Here is a 13,871-nt window from a genome sequence, read left to right on the forward strand (position 1 = left end):
CTTAGGGTGGACAAAATTATTTACAACAAGTGGTGGTGATGGACAGAGTCTCTGAATTAAGCAGAGTACTCTCACCCAGTCAAGAGATCAGGGTTAGATCCAACACCGTTTTTTAGCTCATTGCACCATCCCAGTTTCAGAACCTGGCTGTATGCAAATTAGTCTGTCCCTGGCCCAGTGCTGCCAGACACAGCTTCCACGTGTCTTACAACGCTCCCAGACACAGCCTCCACCTGTGTCTTACAACGCTGCCAGACACAGCCTCCACCTGTGTCTTACAAAGCTGCCAGACACAGCCTCTACCTGAGTCTTACAACGCTGTCAGACACATCCTCCACCTGTGTCTTACAATGCTGCCAGACACAGCTTCCACCTGTGTCTTACAAAGCTGCCAGACACAGCCTCCACCTGTGTCTTACAATGCTGCCAGACACAGCTTCCACGTGTTTTACAACGCTCCCAGACACAGCCTCCACCTGTGTCTTACAACGCTGCCAGACACAGCCTCCACCTGTGTCTTACAACGCTGCCAGACACAGCTTCCACGTGTGTCTTACAATGCTGCCAGACACAGCCTCCACCTGTGTCTTACAATGCTGCCAGACACAGCCTCCACCTGTGTCTTACAACGCTGCCAGACACAGCCTCCACCTGTGTCTTACAACGCTGCCAGACACAGCTTCCACCTGTGTCTTACAATGCTGCCAGACACAGCTTCCACATGTGTCTTACAACGCTCCCAGACACAGCCTCCACCTGTCTTACAACGCTGCCAGACACAGCCTCCACCTGTGTCTTACAACGCTGCCAGACACAGCTTCCACATGTGTCTTACAACGCTCCCAGACACAGCCTCCACCTGTGTCTTACAACGCTGCCAGACACAGCTTCCACATGTGTCTTACAACGCTCCCAGACACAGCCTCCACCTGTCTTACAACGCTGCCAGACACAGCCTCCACCTGTGTCTTACAACGCTGCCAGACACAGCCTCCACCTGTGTCTTACAACGCTGCCAGACACAGCTTCCACCTGTGTCTTACAATGCTGCCAGACACAGCTTCCACATGTGTCTTACAACGCTCCCAGACACAGCCTCCACCTGTCTTACAACGCTGCCAGACACAGCCTCCACCTGTGTCTTACAACGCTGCCAGACACAGCTTCCACATGTGTCTTACAACGCTCCCAGACACAGCCTCCACCTGTGTCTTACAACGCTGCCAGACACAGCTTCCACCTGTGTCTTACAACGCTGCCAGACACAGCCTCCACCTGTCTTACAACGCTGCCAGACACAGCTTCCACATGTGTCTTACAACGCTCCCAGACACAGCCTCCACCTGTGTCTTACAACGCTCCCAGACACAGCCTCCACCTGTGTCTTACAACGCTGCCAGACACAGCTTCCACATGTGTCTTACAACGCTCCCAGACACAGCCTCCACCTGTGTCTTACAACGCTGCCAGACACAGCCTCCACCTGTCTTACAACGCTCCCAGACACAGCCTCCACCTGTGTCTTACAACGCTGCCAGACACAGCCTCCACCTGTCTTACAACGCTCCCAGACACAGCCTCCACCTGTGTCTTACAACGCTGCCAGACACAGCCTCCACCTGTGTCTTACAACGCTGCCAGACACAGCCTCCACCTGTCTTACAACGCTCCCAGACACGGCCTCCACCTGTGTCTTACAACGCTCCCAGACACAGCCTCCACCTGTGTCTTACAACGCTCCCAGACACAGCCTCCACCTGTGTCTTACAACGCTCCCAGACACAGCCTCCACCTGTGTCTTACAACGCTGCCAGACACAGCCTCCACCTGTGTCTTACAACGCTGCCAGACACAGCCTCCACCTGTCTTACAACGCTCCCAGACACAGCCTCCACCTGTGTCTTACAACGCTGCCAGACACAGCCTCCACCTGTCTTACAACGCTCCCAGACACAGCCTCCACCTGTGTCTTACAACGCTGCCAGACACAGCCTCCACCTGTGTCTTACAACGCTGCCAGACACAGCCTCCACCTGTCTTACAACGCTGCCAGACACAGCCTCCACCTGTCTTACAACGCTCCCAGACACAGCCTCCACCTGTGTCTTACAACGCTGCCAGACACAGCCTCCACCTGTCTTACAACGCTCCCAGACACAGCCTCCACCTGTGTCTTACAACGCTCCCAGACACAGCCTCCACCTGTGTCTTACAACGCTGCCAGACACAGCCTCCACCTGTGTCTTACAACGCTGCCAGACACAGCCTCCACCTGTCTTACAACGCTCCCAGACACAGCCTCCACCTGTTCACGCACCATGAATGAGAATGATTGGGCTTTTCCCTCCTTGAATGTGAAGTAAAATGCAAAAGTTTTGTTTGAACATTAACTTTAATGAAGTTACTTTACACTAAAAATACATCAACTGAACCCCAGTCCCCTCTGTTCTGGACGTATACGTTCTCACTGCATGATTTTTCTAGTTGAAATGCAGCTATGGATTAATGCTCAAGAAGACGTTAGGAACCTGCCGTTTACAGTGAAATGCGTGACCTCTCATCTTCTTTCATCCCCATAGTCTGCGATGTCTCCTGAGGCTCCACCGACCCACGAGGAGACTTTAAACACAAGAAAGTTTCTCGCTCTCACTCCTCAAGCGCGAGATGTGACTGGTGAGTAGCTACTCATAATACATGTGACATTGTCGTCGTCTGTGATGCCACTGGGACAGGGGTTAGTGGTAATGTTCACTAAATCACCATCACTTTAGGAATATCCGTTCCGTGCAGACAGAGTGCTTTCTTCATAGAGATGGAGCTAACGCTTTCTGTTTGAAGATGAAAGCGACAAATATGTATTCAGAGATGTTAGTAGGCCAGAAAGCCCTATCTAAAGTTACCAACGTAGGTGCCATTTTTATCAGGAGACCTGGGGAAACACTGGGTGGTAGGACATTTGTGTGAGCCTCCTGATCCTACAACTACCCCTCACACAAATCTGAGAAAAATTTGATTTTTGTCAGTAAAATTTGAGGTTTGCAAGGGATTCTGGGTAGGGAAACGATGGGCTATCCACGCAAGCCATACCTCACTGGACTCCCCAGGATGTCTAGTTTTCAGAAATGTGTGGGTCTGGTAAGTGTCCCTTGATGGCCGCTGAGCCCGGGCCAAAAATCCAGGTTGCCCCCCCCTGCAAAAACCAGGCCGTTTTATGACAGGTCATTTTGAAGTCTCCACAATACATTGTTTGAGGTTTGCAGTGGATGCTGGGTAACAGAACCTGGTGAGAGCCAGACAAGTCACCCCATCCTGGATTCCCCTGTGTGTCAAGTTGTCAAAGATGTATAGGTCTGCTAGGTTTCACTAGGTGCCGGCAGAGCTAAGGTTCAAAGACTACAGCTAGGCACTTTGCAAAAAAAGGGGCAGTTTTAACTGTAAAAATGTGGTGTGTCCATTTTGCGATTCGGACCTTTTCCTGTTGCGGGCACTACGCCTACCTGCACAAGTGAGGTACCATTTTTCTCGGAAGACTTTAGGGAACGCGGGGGGCAGGAATTGTTTGAATCCACGAAGATTCCAGAACTTCCCATCACAGAAATTTGAGGTAAATGTGTTTTTGTTTACAAAGTTTGAGGTTTGCAAGGGATTCTGGGTAACAGAACCTGGTGAGAGTCAGACAGGTCACCCCATCTTGGATTCCCCTGGGTGTCTAGTTTTCAAAACGGTATAGGTTTGGCAGAGCTAGGGTTGAAAATATGTTTTTTGGTATGATCCTGCCACCGGATATGTGGCGACTTACTCGGAAACAGGATCATGCTGCTGATTTAGGAGACTGGACTGCCATCATAGCAGCCGACGGGGATATGAAACCTGGTCAGAAAGCTAGTCAGCTCATACTGGATCTTCCTGGTAACATACTTGTTTATATAAAAACAACAGTTCCAGCAAGGAAAATAGATTGGGAACTTCTCACTGCTTGTATAGAAAAACAGGGAGAGGCACTTTGGAAAAAAGGGTCTGTTTTCACTGTAAAAATGTGGTGTGTCCACTTTGCGTTTTGGGCCGTTGCCTGTTGTTGGACACGGCCTCGTGACGTGGGCCTACTCCTCCTGCATGGCGGGCCCAGGACAACATCGGGCCTCCGTCGACTCCCTGTCGACCCCCTTGACACGAACCTTCATGAAATCTTGACAAGAGAAGCCCCCCTGGCAACCTCCAGCTCTCCCCCCATGGGACACCGGCGGCCCCCGCTCGCCATCCCTGCCGGTCTGGCGACCATGCCAGGCCCCCATGTCCGGCCCGACTCCATCTTGGGCCCATCACGTCCCGGACACGTGGCCGCAGCCACCCCTGGCCCCGGCCTCAGCAACGCCCCGACATCGAGGCACCAAGATCCTCCCAGGTGGGCGAGTGGCCACTTAACAGATCCAAGAGGCGGGAAGTTTCAATGGCTCTCCAGCCGTCCCCGGACGCCTGGTATCGATCGCCCTCCAGCCTCCCTGGGCGCTGGCTCCACCCTCCTGCTGGGTGTCTGGACACCTTCATCCCGGCCCCTCTGACCCCCAGGCGCGAGGGTCCGGACATCAAACGCCGCCAGTCCTATATCTGGGCCAGCCCGGGATTAGGACGGCAGTTGTATCTTGGAGTCGAAGCCCTGCTGACCTCGTCGCGGCTGATCCTGATCCGAACTCTTGCACCCGGAACCTTCGAGGCCCTGCTGACGCTGTCGCGGCCTGACCAAGCTGAACCACCTTCGAGGCCCTGCTGACGCTGTCGCGGCCTGACCAAGCTGAACCGCCTTCGAGGCCCTGCTGACGCTGTCGCGGCCCGACCAAGCTGAACCACCTTCGAGGCCCTGCTGACGCTGTCGCGGCCTGACCAAGCTGAACTACCTTCGAGGCCCTGCTGACGCTGTCGCGGCCTGACCAAGCTGAACCACCTTCGAGGCCCTGCGGACGCTGTCGCGGCCTGACCACTCTGATCCTCCTCCGAGGCCCTGCTGACGCTGTCGCGACCGGAGCAACACTGAACTATCCAAGCACCCGTTGGTGCCAAGACTGTCCCGCTACCCCTTTTTCCCCGAAACCAAGACTTTGCGGATCCCTCGATCCTTGCCTGCTAACCGATCAAGGACTTGCCTTCATTGCCTATATAAAGATTCTTGTGAACATTCCTCCTGTGTGGTGTCCTTCTGTAAGTAGTGTGATTGCTCTAGCTGGTACGATTGTAGGAGAGGAGCCTCGCCAAGGAGGCCTCCCTACGGCGCTCGGCCTATTCCATAGAGGGAGGTGGGTCTCGGGGCGGACAGTCAGACATCTTCTGTCTCCCCTGGGGTCGCCTTTCCAACATTGGTGGCAAGCGACGGGATCCGAGCCCGCGCAAATCGTACAGCGAGTAACTCGTCACTACTAACAGAGACCCACAGCAACCATGAGTACTAAGGAAGCCGGAACGACCGCAGAATTCCAGAAGGAGCGACTAGAGGAGTACACCCATAAAGAACTCAAACAGTTCTGCAAAACCCTGGGTATCGCTACCACCGGACTAAGCACCAAAGACGATTTTAAAGAGGCTCTACAGACATGGGTGGAGACCGGAGCGACCCCACCCCCAGCCAACGAGGACATTGTCCTAGAGGTACCCGTGAGTACCATCATAACCCCCGTGGAAGAAAGAGCCTCCAACAGAGAACCGGGCCTCTCCCTCGAAGACGCCCGGGAACGAGAGAGGAGTCGGCTCCATGAACTGGAGCTCGCCCGACTCCGGCTGGACGGAGAACTTCAATTAGCCGGAAAGAAAATGGCCATTGAGCAACTACGGTTAGAGGGAGATCTGGAAGAGAGACGAAGGCAAAGAGAACTGGAAGAGAAAAAACTCGCGTATGAACACGAGCGTGGCCTCAAAGAACTAGAGATCAAGGCCAAGATCGAAGAGGCTGGCGCCGCGGTAACCCGGAACCCTCCACCTCCGGCCGACCCGAAGGTCCACATCCCGAAGGATATCGTCAAGGAGTACTACAAGAATGACGATATCCAGCAATGGTTCAAGGCGTATGAAGTGGCCATGACCGCGCACCGCATCCCGCGAAAAGACTGGGGTGCCGGCTTATGGGGGAGGTTTGTCAGCGAAGGCCGAGACACCCTGCTCGAGCTGGCCGAGGACGTGATGTCCTCCTATGATCATATGAAGGACGCCCTGCTCATCCGGTATGGCCTCACCCCCGAGATGTACCGGCAGAGATTCAGAGACTGCAAGAAAATCCCCGGTACCACGTGGGTCGAGTACGTGAACTTTTATAGCAGGGCCCTGGAAGGATGGATAAAGGGCAGCAAAGTGTCCACCTACGAGCAGCTGTTCGACCTCGTCGTCTGGGAGCACCTCTCCAACAACTGCTTTGTCGAGCTCCGACAGCATCTCCTCAACAGCAAGCTGACCGAGCCCCGAAAACTCGCCATCGAGGCCGATCGATGGGTGAGCACCCGGGTCCCCCGGACCCCGATCGGAGAGGCGGGACGGAACGGCCAGGTGCACCCCCGCCAGCGTGGCGGCGGAGGGGGCCAGAACAGGAGCCGAGACTTTCCGTCAACCCCGGGCCGGAGTCCGCCTCGGGGGTCCCCCCAAAATAACACTTCACCATCCCTGCTCAGAAGATGGACCCCCCCAGCACGGCCGGGGCCCCGCCCGAACATTACTTGCCACAGATGCCAACGGCCGGGTCACTATGCCAGTGACCCCCTCTGCCCCATGAACCAGCGTCCCGGCACCACTGGGCCTCCGACCCGCCAGGTCGCTGCTGCATCCCTGGGAGAAGGGGGAGAAGAGGACGAAGAAGTCTTTGTTGAAGATCAGACAGAATATGAACCGGCCGCCATGGCCCTGGCCTGCCTGGGCCAAAGAGACATGTTCCCCCAAGCGCCGCTACCCAGCAACACTCGGAAATACCGTCAGTGGGTCCTCATCAATGGACGACAGACCGAAGCCCTCCGAGACACGGGGGCCAGTGTGACGGCCGTCCGCTGCCACTTGGTGACCCCCGAACAGTTCATACCGAACGTGCGGTGCCCCGTGAGGGCCGCCGACAACTCCGAGACTCTGTGTCAGATGGCCCGAATACCCTTCGAATGGGGAGGAGTGTCGGGTACCCTCAAGGTGACCGTCCGGGACGACGCCCCCGTAGACTGCCTCCTCGGAAACGATCTCGAGAGCTCTCCCTGGGCCCAAGTCGAACGGAGAGAGCATCTAGGGATGATGGGACCACCAGAGTGGGTCTGCGCGACGACCCGATCCATGACAGCCCGAGCCTCGGCGGCGACCGAGGCCGCCCCGACCGAAGAACCAGAGTGGCCCGCGCCACCACCGCCCGCAGTCAATGAAGAATCCGAGCCCGAGCCCAGGCCATCGGAGCCCGACCACGAAAGCAGCCACGTGCTCAGCGACATACCCGAACTAGCCCAGTGGCGCCAAGAGGGTGGCCCCACCCGAGAGCAGTTCCGGCAGGAGCAGCAGGCCTGCCCTTCCCTCGAAGGGACCCGACAACAAGCCACCGCCCAAGCTACCGGGGACACCTCAGGGTCCCACTGGGTCTACTGGGACCACGGCCTCCTATACAGTGAACAGAAAATTGCCGAGCTAGGGGCCAGCCGAGTGTTAGTGGTCCCCCTACGATTCAGAGACTTCCTTTTGAACCTGGCACACGATGTGCCCCTCGCCGGGCACCTGGGGCAGGACAAAACTTACAGCCGCCTGGTGACCCATTTTTATTGGCCGAAAATGCGCAACAATGTGCATAACCACTGCCGCACCTGCCCGACATGCCAAGCCAGCGGAAAGAGCGGGGGGAAGGTGAAGGCCCCGCTCCAACCTTTTCCAGTAGTAACCACCCCCTTCGAGCGAGTGGGGATTGACATTGTGGGGCCCCTGGACCCCCAAACCTCGCAAGGGCATCGCTTCATCCTTGTCCTGGTGGACCATGCCACCCGCTATCCTGAAGCCATCCTCCTCCGAACCATCACGGCTCCCGTGGTGGGCCGAGCCCTGATGGGGATCTTCTCCAGAGTAGGATTCCCCCGAGAGGTCGTGAGTGATCGGGGCACAAACTTTATATCGAAATATATGCGGTCCCTGTGGCAACAGTGCGGGGTCGCGTATAAGTTCACCACCCCGTATCACCCCCAAGGAAATGGGCTTGTGGAGCGGTTTAACCGGACACTCAAGGGGATGATCCAGGGCCTAGAAGAGCCCCTCTGCCGCAAATGGGACGTCCTGCTGCCCTGCCTCTTGTTCGCCTATCGGGAGGTACCACAAAAGGCCCTGGGGTTCAGTCCCTTCGAACTCTTGTACGGACACCCTGTCCGAGGTCCCCTCAGCCTGGTCAAAGAAGGCTGGGAAACGACAATCCAAGACGCCCCGCCGGATGTCTACCGGTACCTCCTGACCCTCCACAACAAAACCCGGAAGTTCCCAGCCCTCGCCGAGGCCAACCTGGAGGCCAGTCAGGAAGATATGAAGCGCTGGTATGACCAGAACGCTTCATCCATCGAGTTCGAGCCGGGTCAGCGGGTCTGGGTCATGACCCCGGTCGAACCGTGTGCCTTCCAGGACAAATGGTCGGGGCCCTTCAAAGTGATCGAGCGCAAGAGCCCTGTCACCTATCTCGTGGACATGGAATCACCCCGAAACCCCCTCCGGGTTCTGCACGCCAACCGGCTCAAGCCGCATTTTGCCCGCACAGAACTGAGCCTGCTGCTCGCTACCGACGAAGGGACAGAGGACGACTCTGAGCCCTTGCCCGACCTCCTAAAGTGCGCGGAGCAGGACGGCTCCGTCGAGGGGATCTCTCTCTCCCCCCGACCTGAGCCCCACATAGCGCCGAGACTGCCAAGAGCTGTTGGGGCAGTTCACCGACCTGTTCTCCCTCACTCCCGGAGTTACCCAGTGGTGTGTCCACGATGTCGACACCGGGGACAGCCAGCCAGTGCGACACCGGGCGTACCGAGTCCCCGACCGAGTTCGGGCCTGCATCCAGACAGAAGTTACCAAGATGCTGGCCCTGGGGGTGATCGAACCCTCTGACAGTCCATGGGCCAGCCCCGTTGTCCTGGTCCCCAAAGCCGCCGCACCTGGCACCCTTCCAGAACTCCGGTTTTGCGTCGACTACCGGGGACTGAATGCTGTTACCCGAACCGACGCACACCCCATCCCCCGGGCCGACGAACTCATCGACCGCCTGGGAGCCACCAAGTACCTCAGTACCTTCGACCTCACCGCCGGGTACTGGCAGATCGGCCTCACCCCGGGCGCCCAGGAGCGATCGGCCTTCTCAACACCCGATGGTCACTTCCAATTCAAAGTGATGCCCTTCGGCATGAAAAACGCCCCGGCCACCTTCCAGAGACTAGTGAACAAAGTGCTGGCGGGGCTAGAAGAATTCAGTGCCGCCTACCTAGACGACATTGCCGTGTACAGCCTCCACTGGGCCGGGCACCTGAAACACCTCTGGGAGGTCCTGACGGCCCTCCGACGGGCCGGACTAACTGTGAAAGCCAGCAAGTGCCAGATAGGCCAAGGGTCCGTGACCTATCTGGGACACCAAGTGGGGAGCGGCCAAGTGGCTCCCCTCCAACCCAAGATTGACGCCATCCTGGCCTGGGAGCCCCCGGTCACCCAGACCGCCGTCCGAGCCTTACTGGGGCTCACTGGATATTATCGGCGCTTCATCAAAAACTATGGGAGCATTGTGGGGCCCCTCACTGAACTGACCTCAAAGAACCGGCCACAGAAAGTACCATGGACACCCGCGTGTCAGGTGGCCTTCGGGACTTTGAAAACAGCCATGTGCACCGCCCCTGTGCTCCAAGCCCCTGACTACAGCCGGGAGTTCGTAGTCCAGACCGACGCCTCGGAGCACGGCATCGGGGCAGTCCTCTCCCAGATTGACACCGAAGGGGTTGACCACCCTGTGGCCTTCAGCCGGCGGCTGCTGGCCAGAGAGCAGCGATGGAGCACCATCGAGAGGGAGGCCTTCGCCGTCATATGGGCCCTCAAGAAACTCAGGCCCTACCTCTTCGGCACCCACTTCCGGGTGCAGACCGACCACCGGCCCCTACGGTGGCTGATGCACATGCGTGGCAAAAACCCAAAGCTGCTGCGTTGGTCCATCTCCCTCCAAGGGATGGACTTCACTGTGGAGCATCGCCCTGGCAACGACCACGCCAACGCTGACGGCCTGTCCCGCTTCTTCCGCCTCAACGAAGAAAGTCCCCAGGAAGATGGGTGACTCTCCCCGCCTTCAGCTGGAGGGGACGTGTGTTGGACACGGCCTCGTGGCGTGGGCCTACTCCTCCTGCATGGCGGGCCCAGGACGACATCGGGCCTCTGTCGACTCCCTGTCAACCCCCTTGACACGAATCTTCATGAAATCTTGACAAGAGAAGCCCCCCTGGCAACCTCCAGCTCTCCCCCCATGGGACACCGGCGGCCCCCGCTCGCCATCCCTGCCGGTCTGGCGACCATGCCAGGCCCCCATGTCCGGCCTGACTCCATCTTGGGCCCATCACGTCCCGGACACGTGGCCGCAGCCACCCCTGGCCCCGGCCTCAGCAACGCCCCGACATCGAGGCACCAAGATCCTCCCAGGTGGGAGAGTGGCCACTTAACAGATCCAAGAGGCGGGAAGTTTCAATGGCTCTCCAGCCGTCCCCGGACGCCTGGTATCGATCGCCCTCCAGCCTCCCTGGGCGCTGGCTCCACCCTCCTGCTGGGTGTCTGGACACCTTTATCCCGGCCCCTCTGACCCCCAGGCGCGAGGGTCCGGACATCAAACGCCGCCAGTCCTATATCTGGGCCAGCCCTGGATTAGGACGGCAGTTGTATCTTGGAGTCGAAGCCCTGCTGACCTCGTCGCGGCTGATCCTGATCCGAACTCTTGCACCCGGAACCTTCGAGGCCCCGCTGTCGCGGCCTGACCAAGCTGAACCACCTTCGAGGCCCTGCTGACGCTGTCGCGGCCTGACCAAGCTGAACCACCTTCGAGGCCCTGCTGACGCTGTCGCGGCCCGACCAAGCTGAACCACCTTCGAGGCCCTGCTGACGCTGTCGCGGCCTGACCAAGCTGAACTACCTTCGAGGCCCTGCTGACGCTGTCGCGGCCTGACCAAGCTGAACCACCTTCGAGGCCCTGCGGACGCTGTCGCGGCCTAACCACTCTGATCCTCCTCCGAGGCCCTGCTGACGCTGTCGCGGCCGGAGCAACACTGAACTATCCAAGCACCCGTTGGTGCCAAGACTGTCCCGCTACCCCTTTTTCCCCAAAACCAAGACTTTGCGGATCCCTCGATCCTTGCCTGCTAACCGATCAAGGACTTGCCTTCATTGCCTATATAAAGATTCTTGTGAACATTCCTCCTGTGTGGTGTCCTTCTGTAAGTAGTGTGATTGCTCTAGCTGGTACGATTGTAGGAGAGGAGCCTCGCCAAGGAGGCCTCCCTACGGCGCTCGGCCTATTCCATAGAGGGAGGTGGGTCTCGGGGCGGACAGTCAGACATCTTCTGTCTCCCCTGGGGTCGCCTTTCCAACACCTGTTGTGGGCACTAGGCCTACCCACACCCACACAAGGGAGGTACAATTTTTATCGGGAGACTTAGGGGAACACAAAATTGGTATTACCTATTGACTTTCAATGCATTTCTGCCTTCCAAATGTAAGAGAACGTGTAAAAAAGAAGTCAAACTGAAAAATTTCCTATAATTCACATGCTAGTATGGGTACCCACAATTTCGGAGATGTGGAAGTAGCTACTGTTTCTAAAATCTATATTTGGTTCCCATTGCAGAAATACATAGGTGTCTTTCATACCGATTGTTCACTGCTTTTATTTTCCCAAATGAATTGCTATATACCCGGTACACAATAAAAAACCATTGCAAGAATCTGCTCAGTTATTGGCTCTGAGTTCCTTGGGTTCTTGATGAAACTACAAGTCCTTTACATCCCCACAACCAGAAAGGTCTAGTGGATGTAACTGTATATTTCTTCCAAATATCTGTCATACTTGGAAGAAGTTACAGGGGAAAAAGTTTATATATTTTGAAGGTTTTATATAGCGCGAACAAGACTCTTAGGAGTATCAGAGCGCTTTACAGACAAATGTAAGAAAGAAACCAAAAATGTAATAAAAACAAGAGATCGGTGCAACCATGGTACAAAACGTAAGCATGTAAAGTCAATTATCTTGACAGAGCAAATCTCAGCTAGTTGAGGGGGCAGGGGACGGGTTCGTTCTTGTTTCCGTGGGCAAAGCGTTCCAGATCCTAGGAGCCATACCAGAGAATGAGCGAGAGTACGTTTTTTTCTTGGCAAATTGTTGTGGTTATAGAAGAAGTGTCTTTGCACTCCTGGGATTCTGCTGCCAGCAGAGAGCTCCAGTTTCTGAGCTAGATAGAGCGGGGAATTGTGGTGAAGGGCTTTGTGAGTCATACAAGCGGTTTTAAGATGAATTCTAGTTTTAAATGGTAGCCAGTTGAGGGCTCCGAGTTTCTCTTTGAGCCAGTGATGAGTCTTGCAGCAGAGTTGATAGTGGCTCTTAATGGGGCTGTCGATGATCTTGGGAGGCCGCATAGGGTTACAGCACCGTATTCCACTCTAGGTATTACTAGGGCTTGAACAGCTTGTTTGAAATCAGAGGCTGGTAGAAAGGGTTTCAATTTTCGCAGGGTTTTCAAGTGGAAGTTGGCTCCTTTAGTGGAGGTGCTGATGTGCTTCTGCATCTTTAAATTACTGTCAAGAATTATCCCAAGTGATTTACAAGTTCAAGTTCAAGAATTTGTATAGCGCGCTACTCACCCAGAGGGTCTCAAGGCGCTTGAGGGAGGGTGGGTGCATTACTTATCAAAAAGCCAGGTTTTTAGCTGCTTTCTGAAGGAGAGGTGGTTCTGTGTGAGGCGGAGGTGAGTGGGGAGAGAATTCCAGGTTTTGGCCGCTAGGTAGGAGAAGGATCTTCCTCCCATGGTGGATCTATGGATGCGCGGAATTGCGGCGAGGGCTTGATTGGATGATCGTAGTTGGCGGGTGGGTGTGTAGAAGGACAGTCGTGTGTTGAGGCATTCGGGTCCTTGGTCGTAGAGGGCCTTGTGTGCGTAGGTGAGGAGACGGAATGTTATTCTCTTGTTGACGGGGAGCCAGTGGAGGTCTTTCAGGTGACCGGAAATGTGAGCTTGAAGGGGGATGTCCAGAATGAGTCTGGCTGAGGCGTTTTGGATGCGTTGGAGTTTTTTCTGTAGTTTGGCTGTGGTTCCGGCATAAAGGGTATTTCCATAGTCCAGTCGGCTAGTGACCAGTGCATGGGTGACCGTCTTTCTTGTTTCAGTGAGGATCCAACGGAAGATTTTTTTGAGCATGCGTAGGATGTTGAAGCATGAAGATGAGACGGCGTTGACTTGTCTGGTCATCGAGAGGGAGGAGTCTAGGATGAAGCCCAAGTTACGTACGTGATCTGTAGGTATGGGTGCTGTACCCAGGGCCGGTGGCCACCATGAGTCGTCCCAGGCAGAGGGGGATGATCCTAGGATGAGGACTTCCGTTTTGTCCGAGTTTAGTTTTAAACGGCTGTTCTTCATCCATTCGGCTACTTCTTTCATTCCTTCGTGTAGATTGGTTTTGGTGGTGTTTGGGTCTTTGGGAGGGAGAGGATCAGCTGGGTGTCGTCTGCGTAGGAGATGATGTTGAGGTTGTGTTGTCGCGCGATGGATGCGAGGGGACTCATGTAGATGTTGAAGAGGGTGGGACTGAGTGATGATCCTTGTGGTACGCCGCAGATGACTTCGGTGGCCTCTGATCTGAAAGGGGGAGGCGGACTCTCTGGGTTCTTCCGGCGA

At 56.0% G+C, this 13,871-nt stretch overlaps 1 protein-coding gene across 2 annotated transcripts in view; it reads left to right on the forward strand.

Moving 5' to 3' along the window:
- Window positions 1-13,871, forward strand: part of LOC144780842 (fibrous sheath-interacting protein 1-like) — a 746,598-nt gene that overhangs the window by 98,141 nt on the left and 634,586 nt on the right. For both annotated transcript variants that reach the window (XM_078659336.1, XM_078659337.1), the window contains exon 5: window positions 2,580-2,673. In XM_078659336.1, the coding sequence (XP_078515462.1) occupies window positions 2,580-2,673 (94 nt within the window). The remainder of the gene's footprint in view (window positions 1-2,579; window positions 2,674-13,871) is intronic.

Source organism: Lissotriton helveticus, chromosome 9 (genome assembly GCF_964261635.1).
Source record: "Lissotriton helveticus chromosome 9, aLisHel1.1, whole genome shotgun sequence".
Lineage (NCBI taxonomy): Eukaryota > Metazoa > Chordata > Amphibia > Caudata > Salamandridae > Lissotriton > Lissotriton helveticus.